Source organism: Camelina sativa, chromosome 7 (genome assembly GCF_030686135.1).
Source record: "Camelina sativa cultivar CO46 ecotype springtype chromosome 7, ASM3068613v1".
NCBI classification, from domain to species: domain Eukaryota; kingdom Viridiplantae; phylum Streptophyta; class Magnoliopsida; order Brassicales; family Brassicaceae; genus Camelina; species Camelina sativa.
In genome coordinates this window covers 32,299,973-32,320,923 of record NC_141886.1, presented here as the reverse complement: position 1 = coordinate 32,320,923, position 20,951 = coordinate 32,299,973, and the positions used below count along the sequence as shown (strand labels likewise).

General features: G+C 34.3%; 3 protein-coding genes and 1 long non-coding RNA gene across 15 annotated transcripts; 1 reads left to right on the top strand and 3 right to left on the bottom strand.

Moving 5' to 3' along the window:
• Positions 1-1,169: 1,169 nt before the first annotated feature.
• Positions 1,170-2,686, bottom strand: LOC104703606 (protein RGF1 INDUCIBLE TRANSCRIPTION FACTOR 1-like). Of its 6 annotated transcripts, none has more exons than XM_010419643.3 (4): positions 2,552-2,686; positions 2,241-2,425; positions 1,913-2,155; positions 1,170-1,562 (listed from the first exon to the last, which is right to left on the bottom strand). In XM_010419643.3, exons 2-4 carry the CDS (start codon positions 2,412-2,414, stop codon positions 1,410-1,412), a joined length of 570 nt encoding a protein of 189 aa, XP_010417945.2. In that variant the 5' UTR covers positions 2,415-2,425; positions 2,552-2,686; the 3' UTR covers positions 1,170-1,409. The 6 variants fall into 6 exon arrangements, with proteins under 6 accessions (XP_010417945.2, XP_010417946.2, XP_087316083.1 ...); XM_010419644.3 differs by having other exon boundaries at positions 2,241-2,442; positions 2,552-2,685; XM_087459957.1 differs by having other exon boundaries at positions 2,241-2,420; positions 2,552-2,685.
• A 2,200-nt stretch (positions 2,687-4,886) lies between these two features.
• LOC104703605 (uncharacterized) lies at positions 4,887-6,719 on the bottom strand. The gene is made up of 3 exons (XR_754224.3): positions 6,267-6,719; positions 5,775-5,847; positions 4,887-5,133 (listed from the first exon to the last, which is right to left on the bottom strand). It is a non-coding gene; the product is annotated as an uncharacterized LOC104703605 (long non-coding RNA).
• A 226-nt stretch (positions 6,720-6,945) lies between these two features.
• On the top strand, positions 6,946-10,864 carry LOC104703604 (serine carboxypeptidase-like 51). The gene is made up of 13 exons (XM_010419640.3): positions 6,946-7,528; positions 7,661-7,755; positions 7,894-8,001; positions 8,205-8,451; positions 8,527-8,570; positions 8,698-8,765; positions 8,878-8,983; positions 9,064-9,287; positions 9,389-9,458; positions 9,556-9,606; positions 9,723-9,775; positions 9,922-10,054; positions 10,565-10,864. The coding sequence occupies exons 1-13, from the start codon at positions 7,399-7,401 to the stop codon at positions 10,631-10,633; spliced, it is 1,398 nt and encodes a 465-aa protein (XP_010417942.1). The 5' UTR covers positions 6,946-7,398; the 3' UTR covers positions 10,634-10,864.
• Positions 10,865-10,896: 32 nt separating this feature from the next.
• Positions 10,897-19,380, bottom strand: LOC104703602 (uncharacterized). Of its 7 annotated transcripts, none has more exons than XR_015562630.1 (25): positions 18,837-19,380; positions 18,577-18,744; positions 18,420-18,494; positions 18,222-18,300; positions 18,040-18,104; positions 17,838-17,927; positions 17,422-17,511; positions 17,220-17,306; positions 17,055-17,138; positions 16,781-16,900; positions 16,174-16,202; positions 15,922-16,054; positions 14,805-15,341; positions 14,140-14,678; positions 13,961-14,024; positions 13,761-13,863; positions 13,470-13,654; positions 13,205-13,330; positions 12,830-12,944; positions 12,548-12,610; positions 12,233-12,305; positions 11,794-11,913; positions 11,513-11,590; positions 11,372-11,422; positions 10,897-11,266 (listed from the first exon to the last, which is right to left on the bottom strand). XR_015562630.1 is itself a non-coding variant. In XM_010419638.3 (25 exons), the coding sequence occupies exons 1-25, from the start codon at positions 19,092-19,094 to the stop codon at positions 11,154-11,156; spliced, it is 3,402 nt and encodes a 1,133-aa protein (XP_010417940.2). In that variant the 5' UTR covers positions 19,095-19,380; the 3' UTR covers positions 10,897-11,153. The 7 variants fall into 7 exon arrangements, 5 of the variants coding, with proteins under 5 accessions (XP_010417940.2, XP_010417941.2, XP_087316078.1 ...); XR_015562631.1 differs by having other exon boundaries at positions 18,040-18,099; positions 18,837-19,374; XM_010419638.3 differs by having other exon boundaries at positions 10,897-11,267; positions 12,830-12,900.
• Between the last annotated feature and the right edge of the window lie 1,571 nt (positions 19,381-20,951).

Genomic DNA, 20,951 nt, shown 5'->3' with positions numbered 1-20,951 from the left:
TGGAACAAATTCTCTCCATATTATAGTTTAAAACGTACTTTTCTAAATCAAAACAATGTTTTCAAACTAAAGTTAACTAACCAATCTGTTGAATTCAATCGTTAGTTTCACGTTTTTGTTGTTTGCTTCCGTGGTTTAGTCTTTGAATTTGTTAATTTTTGCATGCTTACTTCACTTTTTTTTCCTCTTTCTATGCTTCACTTGTTTAGTTCTTGTTCAGCTTTTCTTATTTAAGTTTGTTTTTAGAAGAAAAATTAGAAACAATCACTGTTTTCGTTTGGTTCATAAAGTGTCTTATATATTCTTATAAGTATTGTTTTGTTTCTTGTGGTTCGACCCAACAAAAATATTGCCGTTTTTTTGTGGTCAGAGTTTAAAATTTGACACGCAAGTAAAAAAAACATTGTTACAGTTGTATGCACAAGAACTAATTAATTCGAAACGTAATTTATAAAGTTAAGAACCTAGCTAGTTATTTTAATAAAATGACATGACTGTCAGATTATGTAAATAAGTGAAAAGAAATCACGGTCAATACGACCTAAAGTAAGAACTATCCTTGACGTAAAATTTTATAACTTAAAACTATTTATGTAAAATAATAAGTGAAAGTTTCCTTTCTTTTTTAAGTAACTGTACCTTTCGAATACCTAACGCCTACGACAAACTATCTTATATTTAAAAATTATATATACAGTATAGCAGCTTAGAATTAATGTCGAAAACAAGTAGAGAAACATTTCATGTGTCTATACAAAACATATACACATTCATGTCCCTATTAGCCATTTAGATACACAATTATTGATCCCTAAAACCCACAAAGTTTCAGTTTTCTAAACTAAAATATTAAGTAGCTAGACGGATATAGAGACAGGTAACTTCAAACCACTAGCTACATCGATTGCTCGAAAATAGAAGTATAAATTATAGATCTTCACCGACATTCTCGTAGTCTATAACTATTTCCTAATTTTCATGTTATTCCTTTCTTCCTTCCGCAAAGTCTTTTTGCTCTTGATTATAGTACGGTGTGTTTTAAAGATGAGACTTCTATTTCACAAATTAATTAGTATATCAAACATAGTCTATCCCACAATCCTACTCATATAGATATGGTATAAAATTAGCTAGAAATGTATTTAATGATGAATAAATAAATAAAAGAGTAGGGAAAATTAGGATTTTCTTCTAGACAAATTGTTGTTACCATGTGAGAGGATTGTGAGGAGTGAGCTGGACATTGTACAAATTTGGAATATATAAATACACCCACCCAATACGCATATATTATGCTAATTTGGGTGGACCATTAAATGGGAGTTTAAAAATATATATATATATATATAAGTTAAAGAAAAGTTTTTTATATTTTATTTTCTTATATTTCTTGAAAAAGATTGATTAAATTAGGAGGCAAAAGGTGCTCTATGAGGAATGCCTTTTCGTCGCCTAGAATTAGAGGTATGAGTTGGAGGATGCGTGCCTTTGTGCGTTTCTTGTTGTCTTTCTTTACGCAATCTTTCTTCTTCCTCTTCCTTATTCTTCCTCAATCCTTCAACCTGACATTTTTATCATGATGATCACATCATACATTTCCCTTTTGCAATTGTAACGTATATACATTTTCTTAATATATACTTTATAAGAGACTAACAACATGTATTATGCGAACAAAGATGATTCAATGTATTTATCATACATATAACTAAACCGTGTATCCTAAAACTGATATCTCATTTTCAATTGGACAAATAAATTTGAAGACATTAATTACTAATAATGATGAAAATATGCATAAAAACCAATGTTGTTGGTCTAGTTGTAATAAAGTACTCGTGTTATCATCAATTGACTCCACATTGGCTTATATAGTGAAATGTGCATTCAGAAAAAGTTTAGGTGAACGAACCTTGCAACCCAAGGAACAGAAGCGAAAGGGATCAAGAAGGGTTCTGCAACATGTCTCACATAAGTAGGACATGGTTTTTGGGTTGGAATAGGCGGCGCCATGAGAGGAGTTCTTAGGCTGAGGTCTCTCGTTTAAGAAGAGAACCCTCGCGCTGTTGATGACATAAGTTTGCACTCCTCTTATGTCCATTGCACTCTCTATCTCGGATACTCTCACCACATCATGATACGACGATCTTCTTATCTGTCTCCGTGCCAAAGATCGATAAAGAATTGGGTTGAGTGAAAAGTGATATAAGTATGCAATGTGTGTTGAGAAGATGGTGGACCTGAAGGACGGGGTGGTCAATGTGGAAGGAGGAGCGGCAGTAGAAGCAAAACGCAGCGTTTTGACAGGAGAGGCAGAACATGTTGCACTCATTCCGCGGCATCTCGCGGTGTTGAGGACAAATGCTGAAGAAGTGTGCTCTTAAGAGACCTTCCAGCCATTTTGGCTCCTCCATTAATCCCTGTCCTGTTTAATTTATTTTTCTAAGAAAACAAGAATTACAATATATATGCAAAAAGAGAAGATCGAGACAAAATATCATATACAATGTAATAAATAACGAAGAACACATGCTCTTGCCATTGGCATTACCTTTATGAAGATGATCAGTAGAGAGAGGGAAGGAGGGAAAGAGAATGGGTATTAGATGATTTGATTTTAGGGAAACGAGATGTTAAGGGTAAGAGAGCAAAGGAGATATACATTTTATTTTATTGTTGGTAAATGAAGATTTTATGTTTTTTTCTTCTTATTTATAGGGATTGTTAGATATCTTTTCATCTCTTAGTTATTTAATATTTATTGTTAGTTATTGGGGAGAGGAAGAAAATGACATGTATGATTAGATATGATGTTTGGTTAAGGTTGATTCCAAACCATTTGATTGGGCCATTGGGTAATGAGTCCGATGACAAGAGTGTATAGTTTTCATTTCTTTTCATAAGAAAGGTACAAGTGTAAAGACATAGATCAAATTTTGTTTCAACTTTAGACTTTTACAATTACAACCAAATTATTTTGGTCAAGCATGATGAAAAATATAATGAATATATGAAAATATAATGAAATTAATATGTAATTAATTTTCATAAAAAATATAATGAAAATTAATTTTGTTCAGTTCTTACAAAAATATGAAAGATATTAAATACTATACTAAAAATATCTTATGTGAAGAAAATATATGAATACATAACATATATGAAACATTGTCTTTGTTGCTCTCTTCTTTTGACATATGTCATTTTATCTTTCAATTTTTAGTGCTAAAGTTATTCAATTTGAAAAAAAGAGTTATTTTTCTCCGTCTAAAATATAATAAGTTATATTTTTATATTGAAATAAAGTAGTTTAAGATAACTAATACTTTTTCTTATGAAATATTAACCTAATTTCTTGATCAAGACTTCAAGAAGTGAGATTTAGGAGTCACGAGTTAGAATCAGAATAACATTAACAACGTAAGATACTAGAATTTACTAAATCAAAGAATATAAAATGTAAATGTATGCAGAAATTAATCAAATATAAGTTGTAAATCCATTGTGGTATTTTATTCGATTGTTATTACAAAATAATGTACTATTTACTACAAGTTATGATATTGCTTATAAAAGATTTGAGTTATTTTCAAAATAAATAAATGGTTTCAAAGAATGTATGAATTTTAGAGAATTTTGCACCATTTAATTTTTTTCATTATTTTATTAAAAAAACTTTATAATTGTTACATTGATGAATCGTTTAACCATAGAACAATTAATACTTGCATGTTCAGAAAAAATAAAATATTAATTTTTCTTTAATGTTGAAGAGAAAAGTTTGAAAGTAAATTTAATTGAGAAATAATGCTAAAGTAAACAGAACCAAAGACAAACAGAGAAGTAAATCTACTTCTAAAAGAAGTCAATATTTCTAGAAGAAGAAAAAAAAAACCATGTAAAAACTTCTAAGGTGTCACTTTAAAGTTTTTTTTTATTTTTTTGCTTGTTAGATTAAAAAAAAAAATAATTAATAATTTTTTGAGTTTCTTTTCTTAGTGAAAAAAACGAATAGGTGTATGTATTTTATATGTTGATCTATTAAATAAGATGATAGTTTGAAAAAAGATGATATACATATGAATATATGATGGTTTACATAGATTTAGATATATCTCTTCTGACATGAAAGCTAAGTTTGGACATGTACGTATGAGTTTAGATATTAAATTGCCTGAATATACAGATGTACTTTTTTTTTGGTTATAAATTTAACTCTCTCTTTATTTTACTATTATTTTTATCTGTTCTCTAGCTTGAGAAAGTGACGCGATACTGAAGGCCAACATGTGCAGTGGTTGCATCGACCTTACGTCAATTCCCCGAATGGCTAAATATCATTATCACTTTATCAAATATTCTATTTGGGCAGTTATGGTATTTATTAAAAGGGTTCCAAACTTACGCATGAATCTAATTCCTAATCAGTATCGAAACTCGAAACCACTTTTATGGTGTCAAAGAGGTTCGATCCGTTGCAATAGATCCCGCATCATCATCTAAGGACCAAACCGATGATTTTTTTCGTTCTTTTGAGTTTTATTAACTTAAGAGATTTGTAGAAGCATTCACTCTTTCCTTGTATGTACGGGGGATGTAGTTGGAGACTACTTGTCTTTTCGGAGCTCAGATCCACTTCAAAGATCTTCATTTTTAAGTTCTATGATCGGTTCATGTACTACCAGATAATTAGTATTTATCTTGTTTTGTTTTTTTATAAAAAATTTAGGCTAAATGCGCCAAAATCAGACTATTTTTGGACTAGAAGTTTGTATCACAGCTCTCATGGACTATTACTTGATGTCTTATGTTTCGATCTTTATGTTTTTTATGAAGTATGTTTCGATCTTTTGGACTAGAAGTTTGTAAAACTCTTCCTTCGTAACTTTTTAAACATTGGGATTTTGATCCCTTTTTTTGTATGTGGTTTGATTTGAATGAAAGAAACCATATGTTTGCACAAAAAAAAAGTAAAGGAAACTTCAATTTTACATAACTAGAAAAAAATTGTAACACCCGTACCGTCGCAAAAGACGGAACAACATGTAATCCATCCGGTCTGACCAAAAACGTTTCTTTCTTTAAAATTCACCAACGAACAAACTTCAAACTGCAACTCTTAAACTTACTAACCTGGAGAAAAGGGGAAAAAGGGGGTGAGTAAACAAGTTTACTCAGTGAGGAGATCAAACTCTGCCCATTGGACATACAGTAATAACGTTCCAAATATAATCAACAACTATTACTTAGCATAGATTGAGAATGTTTATCAATCAAACAAACAAGCAAACATCTTATTTCTCCTCAATAACTTTCATCTTAGTTTATTCACTTCTATGGCAACTACCACATTTAAACATCTTAGTTTTACTTTCTTATAGGTTTGGCCATTATCACTTTTTCTGGCTCACAAACCCCATTCCTGGAAGACCACGGCCCATAGCTCGATTCTTCCCGTACTGCTCGTCAGCGGTTTATGACCTGCAATGAACCCGTCGGTCTATTACAGTCCAACATCCTCAAGTATCTTTTGTTTTCTCATTCTCATGAATGTTCATAATTATATTTATAATATGATATATACGTTAACTCATAACATCAAATCATGTAACTATTGTGCGTCACATATATCATGTTACTAACAACCTACTTACCATGCACACAAATCCACACAAACATTTTCAATCAACAAACAATTCTTGAGTCTATACCCAACAACTATCGAAGAGTACATAAGGAAAGAGGTTACTGTTATCCGCAAATACCACCCTCACCTTAGTCATTGGATTGAATCCTTAGTCTATATCTAGCATCAACAGAAGACCCACTTCAACAACAATCCTCAAGCTGCAACGGTTTAGATAACCCGATCAGAAATTATAACAAAAATATTAATTCATAATATTTAATCCATTTAAAAACAACCCAACCCAAAGTCTTGATTTAACTGGTTATTTTGGTGTTTTATCAATTAAATTAATTAGACCTAAATCTAATAATTTAATCCACCATAACTTCATCTTTACGATCCCATGAACTGAGTTTGATTTAATAACCAATTCCATAAATCAAACCAACTAATTGAAGAAACCACCATCTATTACACGTAACATCAACACCACAAAAGTCAACCCACATCCTTATCAATTAAAATCCGGTTCTGTATTTTAATTACGATCCTTGGTCAAGTACGTTAAACTTCTCGGTTCAATAATGAAGAAAACACAACAACACCAGCATGAGACAAGGTGCAACCGATCGATTACCTTTCTCGACAATTACTCTCGACAGATCTGATCGGCGGCTTGAAATCGACACGGCCATTCAAGCTTCAGCGGTTAGGTCCTCATCGCTCAACAACGCAAGAACAACAACAAATCATAAGACAGGGTCAGTAACTTCTTGTGCAAGCTACATAAGAAAATAGGGTTTCCTTACCCTTAAATATATCTCCGATGGACCACGACTGCTCCGGTGACAACGCCTGACATCTCCGGTGACACACGGAGGCGGACTAGCCAGCGGTGGTGACCGACGGTGGTGAAAGCTTACGTTCTTCTAACAACGCTTCTTCTCCACGAGACTCACGACAACAACAAGGCCTCTCGATAACTTTCTTCTTGGTAACAACATCACCAACAACAAGATCACGACTTCAGATCTCCAAGGATCAAATCAAGCTGCTAGTGTGTTTTTAGGGTTAGGTTTGCGTTTCTCTTTAACGGCAAAGTGGAGAAGGAGATACATATACACCACACGACATTCCTTTTGTCGTTTTAATTGTTTTGCTTCATTTGGGCCTTTTAATGGACTGATCTTAGAAACAGAATAAACTGGCCCAACTATAAAATCGGGATGTTACAAAAATGTTAACTATGAAACAAAAGGAAATAGCTAAAAATATCTTATGATAAGATTTTTATCAAACAAAAATGAAATGAGTATTTGGCATTACTGTATTTCATTAAACATGATGTGGGTTTTGAACCCAAAAGGATATGATCCGGCTCACCAAAATTAATCTCCAAATCATATGCACTAACTTTTTTTATAATACACATAACTGTACCTTTTCATATAGTTATTTAGTTAAATATTGTTTTCGTAAACGATCTTTTAAACATTTGCAATTACAGAAATTTTATATCTAGTCTTAATATATTTCAAATTATTGTAAATTTTGATTAAAAAACTCCCAAAGTGGTGTTTTCATTGTATGGTATATATATACCAAATAAGGTTGAACCAATAGCATTTGACTTAACGACTTGACATTCTAAAATATATTACTTCCTAGTGTCGTTTATCTCTCTCAATCTTTTTTTTTTCTCTCTCCCTCGCCCTACAATCACAAGATAGGGAAGCAAAAAGAAAGTGATCCATAAAAGAGTCGTCTGAATGAAGAACACGTCAGTTGTTCATCTGGTGATTCTGTGTCTCATTGTGTCATGTACCAATGGAGAAACCAAACCTGAAAGAAGCAACTCCGATGGATCCGAATCTTGGGGATACGTCGAAGTTAGACCAAGTAACGTTCTTTATATCTCTCACTCTTCTACCCAATTTTCAAGAAATTACTTGGTTTATAGTAAGATATGACTAAATGGGTTTTGTTTTTGACTCTTTTTTTTTTTTTTTAATTTTCTAAATCAAAACATAGAAGCACACATGTTTTGGTGGCATTATAAAAGTCCATATAGAGTTGAAGATCCTTCCAAACCATGGCCTATCATCCTCTGGCTCCAAGGTGGACCTGTAAGTTTATATTTGTAGGTGTATCTACTTTTTTATGTAACATGTTGTTCTCATCTCATTCGTCTTTTTATACATTAGGAATATATATTTTGTTTAGTGATCATAATGTTTCAATTATTTTGATTTTGATGAGAACAGGGAGCTTCAGGGGTTGGAATAGGAAATTTTCAGGAGGTTGGTCCATTAGACACATTTCTCAATCCCAGAAACTCAACTTGGTTGAAGAAAGCCGATCTCTTGTTTGTGGTACGTATTTATTTCCTTTTTTTCGTTTTTTATTTTCATTACCAACAATATTTTATTCTTCTTCTTTGATATAGAATAAAAGAAAACTGTAATTTTAAAAGAATATTATTAATTAGTGTTGCGTAATATCTAATTTGATCAGTCTTTAAGCTTACTCACATATGTTGAATTTAATCATTTTATTTTAATTGGAAAAAATAAAGGATAGTCCAGTTGGGGCAGGGTACAGTTTCGTGGAGGAGAATCAAAAGGAATTGTATGTGAAAAGTGATGAAGAAGCAGCAGAGGATTTGACCAAACTGTTGCAACAACTCTTCAACAAAAAACAGACATTAAACCAAAGCCCTCTCTTCATTGTTGCTGAATCTTATGGTGGCAAAATCGCGGTTAAGCTCGGTTTATCGGTTTTCGAATTGGTTAAATCTGGCAAGTTGAAGCTTCATCTAGGAGGTAAAGAGATATTTTTATATATTTTTGTTTGAATAAAATGAAACTAATAATGTAAGATACATAATGTGTGAATAGGAGTGGTTTTGGGAGATAGTTGGATATCCCCTGAAGATTTTGTGGTGAGTTTGAGTTTCATCAATTTTGTTACTTGTCACTTGTTACTTGTTGTAGTAAATAATAGTAACTCAATTATATATTTGAGATTATAATGAAATTAACATGATATGATTAAACTAATGGTTACAGTTTTCATGGGGACCTCTTCTCAAGTATGTCTCTAGGCTTGATGACAATGGCTTGGATCTCTCAAATAGGTCTTTCTCATTACAAAGATCTTTTTTTATATTCTAAATTAGTACATAATAATTAGTTATCTCTCTAATCCATATATATATATATATATATCTATTACTATTGTTGGAACAGCTTAGCCGAAAAGATAAGAAAACAAATAAAGATTGGTGACTACGTCGGAGCCACGCTAACGTGGATGGATCTTGAATCCTTGATTAGCAACAAATCCAATTCCGTCGTAATTATTTCTCTTTTTTTTTTTTTGCATCCATTTTTTTGATAAAAAGTGAGATACTTTACACGTTGGTTTTGTTGTAGGATTTTTACAACTTTCTATTGGATTCTGGCATGGACCCTGTCTCGCTTACAACGAGTTTAGAAATGAAAAAACAAAATAGAATAAAAAAGTATTCGAGCTACTTAAATGGTTTGAGAAGTTTGAGTGACGTAAAAGAAGGAGAGGAAGGAGAGGAAGGAGACCTTAACACATTAATGAACGGCGTTATTAAGAAGAAGCTCAAGATCATTCCCAAAGACCTCATGTAAGTATAGTATAACTACTTCTCTTAATCGTTAATTTAATCATTTTTTTAGTTGTTAAGTGTGGTGTTATTTTGTCATATGTGTTTTACAAAATTAACAGATGGGGGAACAATTCAAATGACGTGTTTGCAGCGATGTATGCTGCTTTTATGAAACCCGTAATCGAAGACGTAATCATTCTTCTTCTATTATTGAATAAATTTATTTAAATCAGTTTCAATTATTTGAACGTTAGATATGATATTTTATATAATTAATTTGTGGCAGGTCGATGAGCTTCTTGCCAAGGGGATAAATGTGACCATCTATAATGGTCAAGTAAGACCATCATTATCTATATTGAGCTGATATGAAAAAATGAGAAATCATTTGCATTTGCAAAAAGAAACTGTTTATTATTAAAACAAATTGACATGTGGTTTATACTCACGCAGCTTGATGTTATCTGCTCAACAAGTGGAACTGAAGCATGGGTTCACAAGCTCAAGTAAGACCAATATTCCCAAAAAAAATACTTAATATCGGGTAAAAGTAAAACTAATCAATGCTAGGGAATAATGTTGTTGGTACTATTAACTTCTTTTTTAAAAAGTTGATGGTGATTTTGGTGATAATAATGATGGATGTGTGAAGGTGGGGAGGGCTAGAAGAATTCAAGAATATGGAAAGAAAGCCATTATACTGTGAAAGTGACAAAGCAACAAGAGGCTTTACCAAATCATACAAAAATCTCCATTTCTATTGGATTCTTGGTGCTGGTCATTTTGTAAGTACATACATTTCTCATTATTATCCTTTAGTAACTTCTCTCTTCTTTCATATTATGTCATAGAGATATTTCTTGCAAAACTTGATTTGGTCAGCCATCACAAAAAATATTAAAAATGTATATACAGTTAGTTCATATTTAATGAATAACGTGAGAGATACGTGATGCATCTATTAAACGAAAGCACAAGTAAAGTCTCTTTTGTAGTTTTGTCTTGTGTCCGTTTCATGCTTTCTCTCTGTCTTTTTTATTCTTTTTATATCAAAACGAATTGTCGACTCTGTCTCTTTAATGCTTTTAACAATGTCTGAAATCTTTTATAACCTTTTTTTTTTTCCTTTATCAAAATTTTATACTTCTGTCTTTTTTTCAGATATTCAATAGTGGTTCAAAAAATAGAACTTCCTTTTCTTTTCCACGCAACATTAATTATAATATGGTAAAATAATTTGGAAAAATAATATGTCGAATGTTTTTGTGGTAAAAAAAAAAAAAAAAAAAAAACAGGTACCAGTAGATGAGCCATGTGTTGCATTAAACATGGTTGGAGAGATAACCAAGTCACCACAACTTTGACCACTCTTTCTTCCACAACTTCCACATCACAACATGATGACGACGTCTTTCACATCTGATTGATTTTATAACTCAAAACGTTATAAGCTAATAAAAGAGTCAACAGTGAAACTACTACACATGCTTTGTTTTTTTCCTTACCTTTTTCATCTATCAAAAAAAGCTGATAAACATTTGATATATGTAACATCACTGCTTTTTTTATTCTTATAAAAAAAATCATTCATCCAATCGACAAAGGTAGAGAAAGTAAAAGAATCGGGTTTAATACAAATACTTAAGACATTAATTAAGTAATTAAAGGGAAGAAGAGTTGTGCGTTACAAATCTTCAAAAATGTACAACTTCAGGAGGATCTTTTACACGAAACCAATAGTAAACTACGAAGAAGGGGCCTATCCTCAAATTTACACCACTCGATACAAATGCAAAAGTAAGAACAGACAGGACAAGACCAGAAAGAAAGAAAAAGAAGTATTACTTGCTGTTGCTGAAGATTCCAAAAAGCTTCTAGACTGTTCTACGCAGAAGCTGATTCGATCTTCTCGATAACTTCCAGCCGCGTTTTCCTCTTCCAACCTTTCATGGTGGCTACTAAATTCACCAGTCCCACGACTTGCGCTTTTGTATATTCTTGTATATTTACAACCCATGTTTACACATTTTCATCAAACTACTCGAGAAGCAAAATTCATCGGTTTGTTTGATTTATGCAAGACCGAAGATTTGTTTATTTACCGGACGAGCCCTTGCCCAGTGAACATATTCCGTCTCTGGCAGATAGTATGCCTGAAAAGAGTGATGATTTTGGTTTAAGCTTGTAACAAATGTTTCTGTTTTTTGAGTCTGCATATACACATGAGTTTCTGTGTTGCTTACCTTGATAAATGTTTCGACTATTTGTAACTTCGGCTTCACATTTGTAGGCACAAAGTGCTGTAGCCCGTTTATTAGAACCTACAAGAAGATGGATAATTTGGATCAAAACCGACTCACGTGATTCAATATATCTGAATTGCAGCTGTGTTGTTTATGTGAATTTTCTATATTAGTATTAAAATGTCCTCCTGTCAATGTTGATTGAAACATCTATTATTCATGTATACAGTTCCTGATCTTGTGTAGAAGAGAACACTTGGAAAAAAAAGCAGGAACAGTACCTGAAAATCTAATAACATGAGAGCACGTCCTTCATTAGTACATCTTTTTATTCGTGATAAACCTTCAACAAGAATCTCCGCAAATATTTCAACTCCATATCCCAGTAGGCGGTTTTGGACCTACAAATATATGAAAAAGGTTTAAAATGGATACAGATTTCACTATAGTTTTATAAGAGAACATTCGCAATCTGATTTCTTAATCAAATTAAATTGCATGCTGTCCGTCAGTTGATTGATTATGCAGTAGAATTATGTTCAGTTTGATTGTCTCACACACACACACATACAAAACCAAAAAGCCTCAACAGGTGCAAACTACTAGTAGGGGGCTCAGGAAATCAGTCACCACTGATGTCCCAATCCAAAGATGCATGCATTGATATATTCTGGCAATATTGTTAACTTCTGGAATTGATGAGGTTAGAGAGCAATTTACCTCCGGTGAAATGCCTCCATGAGCAAGCCTTGTTTTGTAGTGTTTGAATTCCCCGAGCATTAAATCAACATACCTGTTCATTCAAAGAGTTTATTACATATGACATAGTAGCGATGCAATGAATGGTCCAGCACGCCAGTGCATTAAATTTCTAAATCAAAATTCGGCAGTTAAACAGGTAGCTTGCCAATTATAGTTTTGTACAAAACGAGAAATTTTTTTTCTAAAAAAACCAGTTTTGAAACTATGAACATTAAATACTTCATGATTCAGTTGAAAGGGAAAATAGTGTAAAAGATTGATGAAGTAACAAACCCATTATGCTCCATTCCAAGCTCCTTGACTTCCCATTTCGAATTAGCTATCCGGTCGACATATCTGTAAAATTAGTTGAAGCTGAATGAATATACATACCCCCACTGAGAACCAGTGTTCAACTTTAGCATACCAATGAATTCACAGTATATACATTCAATGTAACAGTTTTAAAACTCCTGAGGTCAATAAGAACAAGAACAGAAGGCGCAAGAGACAAAAAATGCAATTTATCTAATAACTTCTTTTGAAGCACAAGCTCAAAATAGATTGGCAATTTACCCATTAACATGCAGCAGTATCCTCGCAGTTGTCCTATGTATGTGCTCTGTCAGATCAGGTACGGAACCAACCTGATGAATCATTCCACTTAATGCAACTCCTTCAAATATATTTGCTACCACATATTGTATATAAATAGTTTTTCATTATATATATATATATATATATATATAGGAGAAATTAGTTTCGCAAAAGAATACAATGAAACTAATGATCAGGTCCTGCATAATCCATTATTTGATAAAGCCAAAAGCCTATTAGATGCTACAGAGGTCTTTGTATAATAAGTTTGTATGTTGTCAACAGCATAGCAAAGTAAGGCTCCAACCAGAGTTTCTCTTAATGTAAGGAATCAAAACTGAAAGAGATGCATACCAGTTGACCAAAAAAGTCTTCAACCAGAGAGCCATTTCTTGACATAAGCATTGATTGGAGATGAGCCTTTGATTTATGTAATATCCGAGCCACAAGAGAAACAGTGTCCACTGCAGCACATCTTTCCTGCAAGCGATAATAAAGAATCCTTTCATTACACAACCTTGAGATATAATGAAGAAGTGAGGCAGCTGCTCTTCTCTTCTCACACTTCATACATGAAGTACGCGAAAAAATAAATGAATAGGAATGGTTCAGGTTATACCTTGAGACTAAAAGATACGCCTGATAAGTGACCAGAAGTATTTAAGGGATTTGCTGGAGTCACGTCCGCAAGACTATGAACTGTGTTGGGAAAGGCAAGTGAAGAAGAAGGTGATGATGTAAGGTTAGGTTTTATCCATTGCTCACACTCTTGTGATATCCGGGATAAGCTGCTTTTCAAACGATCTGCATTTCAACATTTTGAAGTATATCTATGTTGAGCAAAATGGCTTTCCATATTGTAGCATCAGGGGGGTGGAAACTTTACAAAAGGAACGAATCAGTAACTCACGATTGAAAGAGTCAGCGACTCCTTTTCCACCTGAATTAGTATTTTCTTGACCAAATACTTGATATACAAAATAGAAAAAGACCCCAAACAATTGGCATATTCCCTATAAAATTTCAAACAGGAGTAAGAGAAGCTTTAAACTAGAAATCGAGGGAGAATAGTAAAGATATCTGCAGAATTCCAAGAGTTAGGATTGGTACCTTAAAGAATTCAACGTTAACAATTTCTAGTTTCTGCATAAGCCTCGCGTACTTATCCATTGATCTAAGACAACGAACACAGTAAATGCGATTCGATGTCATAAAAGTGACCTGGGGAAAATATGCGATAGAAAGGCTGACATTATAATTTCAAACATTTGCTAAGCGGCATATATTACCTTAGAAGACAAAGGGACGATCCTGTTTGAGCTGTCAAATCCTCATTAGTACAATGTGAAGATAAAGTCCTTGATTGACTACGTGTAAAACTTCGTCTTGGAAGCTGACTATCCTCATCAATAAAGTCAGCAAGAAGGTCTTCGTTTTCATCTTCGGAAACCGGACTACCTCCATTAACGCGTATTTTATCTCTTATCTTGGGATTCACAACATCATCGTGAATACTATCATTCCCTTCATCATCTCGAGAGATAGCTCCATTGGCTGAGGAGCAGTCTTGATCTTCTCTATAGTGAGTTAACTTTGCTGAGAAGGGGTTTCCACTTTTCAGCCAATAAGAAAATCCACTCCTGTTACCACTTGGATCAACCGAGTTATTTGACTTATTCGAGTGAGGGAATCTGGAAGAACCAGTGGCACTGCGGGAAGAAATAATTAGGGGAGCCCCATCCCCCACAAGACCAGCAAAATTAATAGTTTGCACAGTATCAGGAGACAATTTTGTCCATGTCTCCTTCTCCAGAACCATTTTAAGCGCCTGTTAGGGAGAAAAACCAAACAAAATTTACCTTCACGTTATTATGTAGGAGAGATGATGCATGAGAGTAACTAGGTATGTGGTATTAGCAATGTTAGCCCAATGGGCATGTGAAACTGAACTTACATGCATGCTTTGCCTATGAAACGCAGTGAAATAATTTTCACATACACCCTTTAGCTTCTCCCTAAAATCAACAACTTCAAATCCACAGAATGCTTCCCCAGCAAGGATAAAGATGCTCAGGTCTTCATAACTTTTTAGGAACTGATGTATACTTGTTGATGAAGCACCTGGGGAAGAGAGCAAAACTGAGACACGGCTCGTTGTAAGTTGCCAAAGATTTCTTCGTCCTCTCTGAAGAGTTTCTGAAACAAAAGCTGCACTTTCTTTTCGTAGATAGTACCATGGCGACTCGCCACATGATACTGCATCTCCAGAATCTCTAGGCTCATCTGTTGCACTATCAGACGCCTGCAGCACCTGCTGCACGGAACTGGATGTTCCACTTCCATCAGACTCTTCAGCAGAAATTGTACAAGAAGGTATACTTCCAGAACTCATGGCTGATGCGAGGCCCCCATCCTGTGGGTCGCATGAACTTCTAGTTACTGAATCAACCATTTGAGTTGTTTTAGAACTTGGTGAGATCAAACTTTCTACCTGTTCCAGTTCAGAAGCTTAGCCCTTATAAACCATTAGAGATAATTTAAACGAAGTGACGCGGACAACATACAGAAAATTATCTAAAGGAAGTCGACAATGTATAAGATAAACCATCAAAGAGAAAATATTGGACCTATTATTAAACAACTTGTTTTAGGAATGAAACAAAAAAGTATTGTACTGAAATCAAACAACTTATCAAAATTCTTGGACAATCAGTTACCAGACATGGAGCACATAGATACAAACAACACTTATTTGTTTGTTAACTAGGAAATAAAGTAATAAAGCATTCTTAGAGTTCTACACTACCAAACTAAACAAACACACAGAGAAACTATAAACAAATGCTAAGATTCCCACTAATTACAGCTTAAAAGATAAATGTTTTATATAATGAGTTTAGGTATAGTTCTGCTCAGATTATAGGTGAAAAGCCTGAACAGAGGTGTTTAAGACTATGATATCTAACAACAAATATTATAGCATTGAAATTCGAAACACGGGGTGTTTTAAGAACCCAATCAAGGTAATCAGAAGATGTTAAATACAAACTAAAGCAGGGAAAGGAACCTACCTTCATTTCTGGCGTGAAACTCATTATCTCATGGTATGAATATATTAACTGAAACAGCACAGCTAGTGTTCTCAAAAGACATTGCCTAAACTTGGATTCTGGTGTCTGAAGGCATAGGTCACTGTAGGTAAGTCTGAAATTAATTTAAGAAAAAAATCAGCAGGAATACTAGAATCCAAACAAAAAGGTGCCAGAGATAAATACTAGATACTGTAATAGGTACCAGAAATAACTCAGGTGCATAGAGCATACCTACTATATTGGGTAGCAGCACTGTTATCCTACAAAAACAACAAAGAATGGATCAAATATCTGATTGGTTTGATATGCTGACTTTAAAAACTCATTTCGTGGTTTGTAAGTATCATAAGTAAAAAAGAATTATCGCCTATGACAGTAATTGCATCTATGAGTATAAGATAAACCAGAACATGTAAAACAAACTGTAGCGGTCTTTACATTCTAAAAAAAAAAGGATGTCATCTATTAAAACACCACACTTGTTGACCATTCAATATATCTATCTGTATACCCTATATTTTCCATATTTTAAATTTCTATTTCGTGTATCTGCTAGGATCAAAAGTTACATCTACGAAATGATGATTAGCACAAAGGCAGTGCTCGTACCGAAACAAATCTACAGCTCAAGTTTTCCATTCTTATATGAGGCCGGAAAGTTTATTAGCAAGAGGTCGGCATGAAGTGCGCAACAAGGAAAAAGACTGCCATACACCAGAAAAAATGGGGAAAAACAGGATTGCACCATACACCAGCAAGCTCAATACATCCAACCATCCATCCAAGCATGCATGAATACATTCTACAGGAGCAACAATTGAATAATAAAATCACATACCTCCCCAACAATGGTCTTTAGCACTGAGTGGGTTTCTGAGATAACTTCTTGCATAAAGAAGCTTTGTATTTTTTCGGCAAGACCAGAGACATCACCGATCAGTGCATAAGCGTCAAGGACCTAAAAGTATGAGTACATAACAAGTTAAATACGCCACTGAACAAAATTTCCTGCCCGCTGACTGAACTGAAGGCCCACAATTCTATCCTTATAGTTTAAATATTTTAAGGAGAAAGCTATAGAGATTAACATGAGAATTAGTTGGCTTACTAACCATTACATAACTATCTTCTTTGAACTCCTGGCAAACGCCCAACAATAGTGAATCCAGCTTATGAAGAGTTCTTCCTAACCAAACCTTGAAAAGAGTATGAGAAGCTCAACCGACTGAAAATAGAATCATAAAGACAATTGTTGGTCATGAATAAGCCATAACTACCTCAACACCACGGGTCATCTCTTGGGCTGCTGAGAATTCAGATAGACTGTCAAGAAGCTGCAAATACTCCGATAGAACTTGAAACGCCTGCATAAGAAGGAATATATTTCCCATCTCTTTTTAGTTTCATATCATAAAATTACTATAATCCATATAAGAAAACCATGGTAGTATACAACAGAGACGGAGGTAAACTACCAACCTTGCAATAGTTTCCTTCTTCAACAAGGTCTTCAAGAGTTGACCGCATTACTCTTGCATGGCGGAGATCGGTTAGAATAGGAAGCATATCCTGCGAGTAGAGTAACTTAAACATTCTTAACAGTATGTTTGAATATTAACATAAACACTTAAGCCCTTGCTGATTAGCCGAGATTACACAATAGATTGTATGATTGTATCTAAGAAAGTACTTGCATATACAAATCCTTAAGAGATTAAAACAGACCAGATACTTGGTCACTTTCTAATAGGTGATAATATAGAGTAATTTTCTACACAACCTCCGTGCATTTTGATGGAAGGAAACTATATAACACATGAAAACAAAATTTCAAGAAAATAGATTAAAGAAACGACAATGGAGCCTAGATGTCTGAAATAAATAGAGAATCCTACCAGAAGAGCTTGTTTCTTTTTGGAATGATTGTGTACAATAAGATCTCTGGAGGCCTCATTCATAGAAGAAGTCAAATTTCGTCTTCCATTCTGGCAAGAAACACACAAAAACAGTCACAACCAAGTTCAAACCAGTTACAGATAAAATAGAAAATGAATCCACTGAATTGTTTATGTAAAGCTTAGAATATGGAACCGATACCTTGCAGATGACATTTGCAATCTTCAAATCTTTTTCAAGTTCTCTAACCAAATTCATCCCCTTCACTGGCCAAAAGCAAATATTAATATTCACAAAACCAAACGCATTATGGTCTTCTCAACCGACATCGTGTTTTCGTAAAGAGGAAAAAACGACAAGTCTTTTCAATTCAAGGTACTTACCCATTACTTCATGATGCTCCATAACATGGTGAGACAGATCTTCAGCCACTCTATCCAGCTGTACCAACCTCAAGGTGGCCTACACAGTTAAGAAAAAAAACCATATAAACTCCTTAACTAAAAACGTTCATCAACATTCTTAATCTTTCAGGAATCAGGATAAGACCAATATTCAATTCCTTGAGAGGAGTTAGTTACCTGCTTCTCAAAATAAGCCAACTCACTTTGATCATCCGGTACATTCTCCAAAATATGCATTACCGAATCAAAATCCTACACGAAAACAACAAAAACTATAATGTCACCACCATCTCCCAATATCACAAACACCAAACTAAAGCAGACACACACACACCTCTTCATAAAACCCTTGTTCAAGCTCTTCAACTTGTTGAGGAAGAGGTCTATTCCCATAAATTGAACTAAGCTCAGTAGCAGTAGAAGATATACTCAACCCCTGATCAGAAGGAAGTCCAGCCAAAGCACGAGCAACCGCCGCAGCAGCTGCAGCACGTGCAGGAATCTACAAAAAAATTGGATTTTTTATAACTTCAAATCTCCAAATTCTCTAAAAACTCCATTGGAACAAAGTTGAGAGAATTGAGTATAAATTACCTCAGGACGATCGGAGAAGGAAGGAGGAGAAGGTAAGAGACCAAGCGAAGTAGCGGATTTAACAGAGCTGAGGAACTTTTCACCAACCTTGGACAAATCCATCCCACCACTGCCGCCTTGGGATAATAAGAAAGGGAGTAAGAAGAAAACCCTAGAGCTCTCGAATCCAGCACCAGAACCAAGTTCGTTTAGATCTCCGCCATTGAAGAGGAATGGATTACTCAAAACTGTGCCGAATGGGAAGAGATTAGGCTGCATCTCTCAATCTCAAATCTCATCTTTTTTATAGCACTAGTAAGATCAATGATTGATCCATCAAAACAATTTCCTAAATCCAATACTGAGAGAGAGCGAGAGAGACAGAGAGAGAGAGAGGAGTGAATCGATTTCAAGATCGGAATGTGTTTTTACTTTCTTTTTTGTTGTTCTCCGGCGAGTCACACAAATCGGATCGTTCAAGTAATCGTGAAGAGAGAGATCTAGAAGGAGACTTTTTTTATTTTTGGTTCGACAGTGGTGTGGTGTGGTCTCTCTCTTTGGTTTTGGTTTGTTTTGTTTTTACCCAACCATAAAAAATGATTAACGACACTTTTTTTTGTTTTTTTTTTACACTCTTCTTCCAAATTTTCTCTAATAATAATGGTAAATGACAAATATGATAATGTTTTCTATTAGTGTTTACTCTATTAAAATTATGGGATTACAAAATAATTTCACTTATAAAATCCTCTGTCAAAACTACAAAAAACAAAAAAAAAACAATTTTATTATAATCTTGAGCAGAACCAAAAATCGAAATTAACCAATTCAACCAAATTTTTTTTTTAAAAAGATTTAATTAAAGCCGGCAAAATTAAGGCAGAACCGAGATTTGTTATAACCGAAAAATAATTTTTGTTTGGTTAGTTTGGTCCGTTCGGGAAATCCAACATGTCACAGAAGACGCAGCATGAAATTAGGGTTTGATTTGTGGCTGCGCTGCGGATGAGAGAGCATATTGTTTGAAAAGGAGCTTTTCAACCTACGGATGAGAGTCGGTTAGCCTTTTACATTGAGAGTCCTTTGAAAAGGAGCATATTGTTTGAAAAGGAGCATGCTCTGATGACTAGTTCCTTTACTACGTTGTTAGGCCAGGTGTAACACTTAGTGTATTCTTAGGCTTATTTAAATTGGAAAAAATAAAAAAGTGGGCTTAGATCAGTTTAATTGATCTTATTGTAAAACTGTTTTTTGGGTTATTCTACTGTGACGGGCGTAATATGATTGGAAACAATTTTTTTGCAACCGCGAGATCGTTTCATTTTCATTACCTCATCTCCTCTGTCTCCTCAGCGTCTTCGTCTTCTCCGTCGCTGATCGATCTAATCAGCGGTGGTTATGGCTTCTAACGATCCAAAAAACAGCGGCGGTTTCTTCGCCTCTATTGCTTCATCCATCACCAGTTTTGGATCGGTCATGTCCAAATCAGTTAACGGGTAACGAATTCAAATCCTCAAATACAATTTCTCGTTTCGGATCCTCAGTTCTTCAGCTGGGCTGGATTCACATACTTATTATGCTGGAAACTATTGTGTCGTTTTGGTATTGGGATGTTATAATCATTTAATTGTTGAGCTATAATTGGGGAATTTTGTGTGTGTCTGTGTGTGTGGTTATAAAGAAATCAACTATGTTTGCTTTTTGTTTAGTTTGATGGGATATGAAGGGCTTGAAGTAATTAATTTAGAGGGAAGTACTGCGGATGCAGAGGAGGAAGCAGCAAGAGGAAGGTGGAAGCAAGAGTTATGTTTTACTAAAGAGTTAGAAAAAGAAAAAAACTGATTCTTGGATTGCTCACGAACGTGATATGGATAATGGAAGATGATGCAGAAGTACATAGGTTCTGATGTTACATCTATGGTGACTCTTCATGTCATCATTTTTGAACCCATGACAATGCTTCAGAAGATGGCTGAGGTTTGTGTTCTTAGATTTTGATTATAATGAAAGAACCTCTTTATCTTTTGGTTTCTATTGATTATGTTTTTCTTGTATCTAACAGTTGATGGAATACTCGCATCTGCTTGACATGGCTGACAAATCCGAAGACCCTTACATGTGTATGGTATATGCATG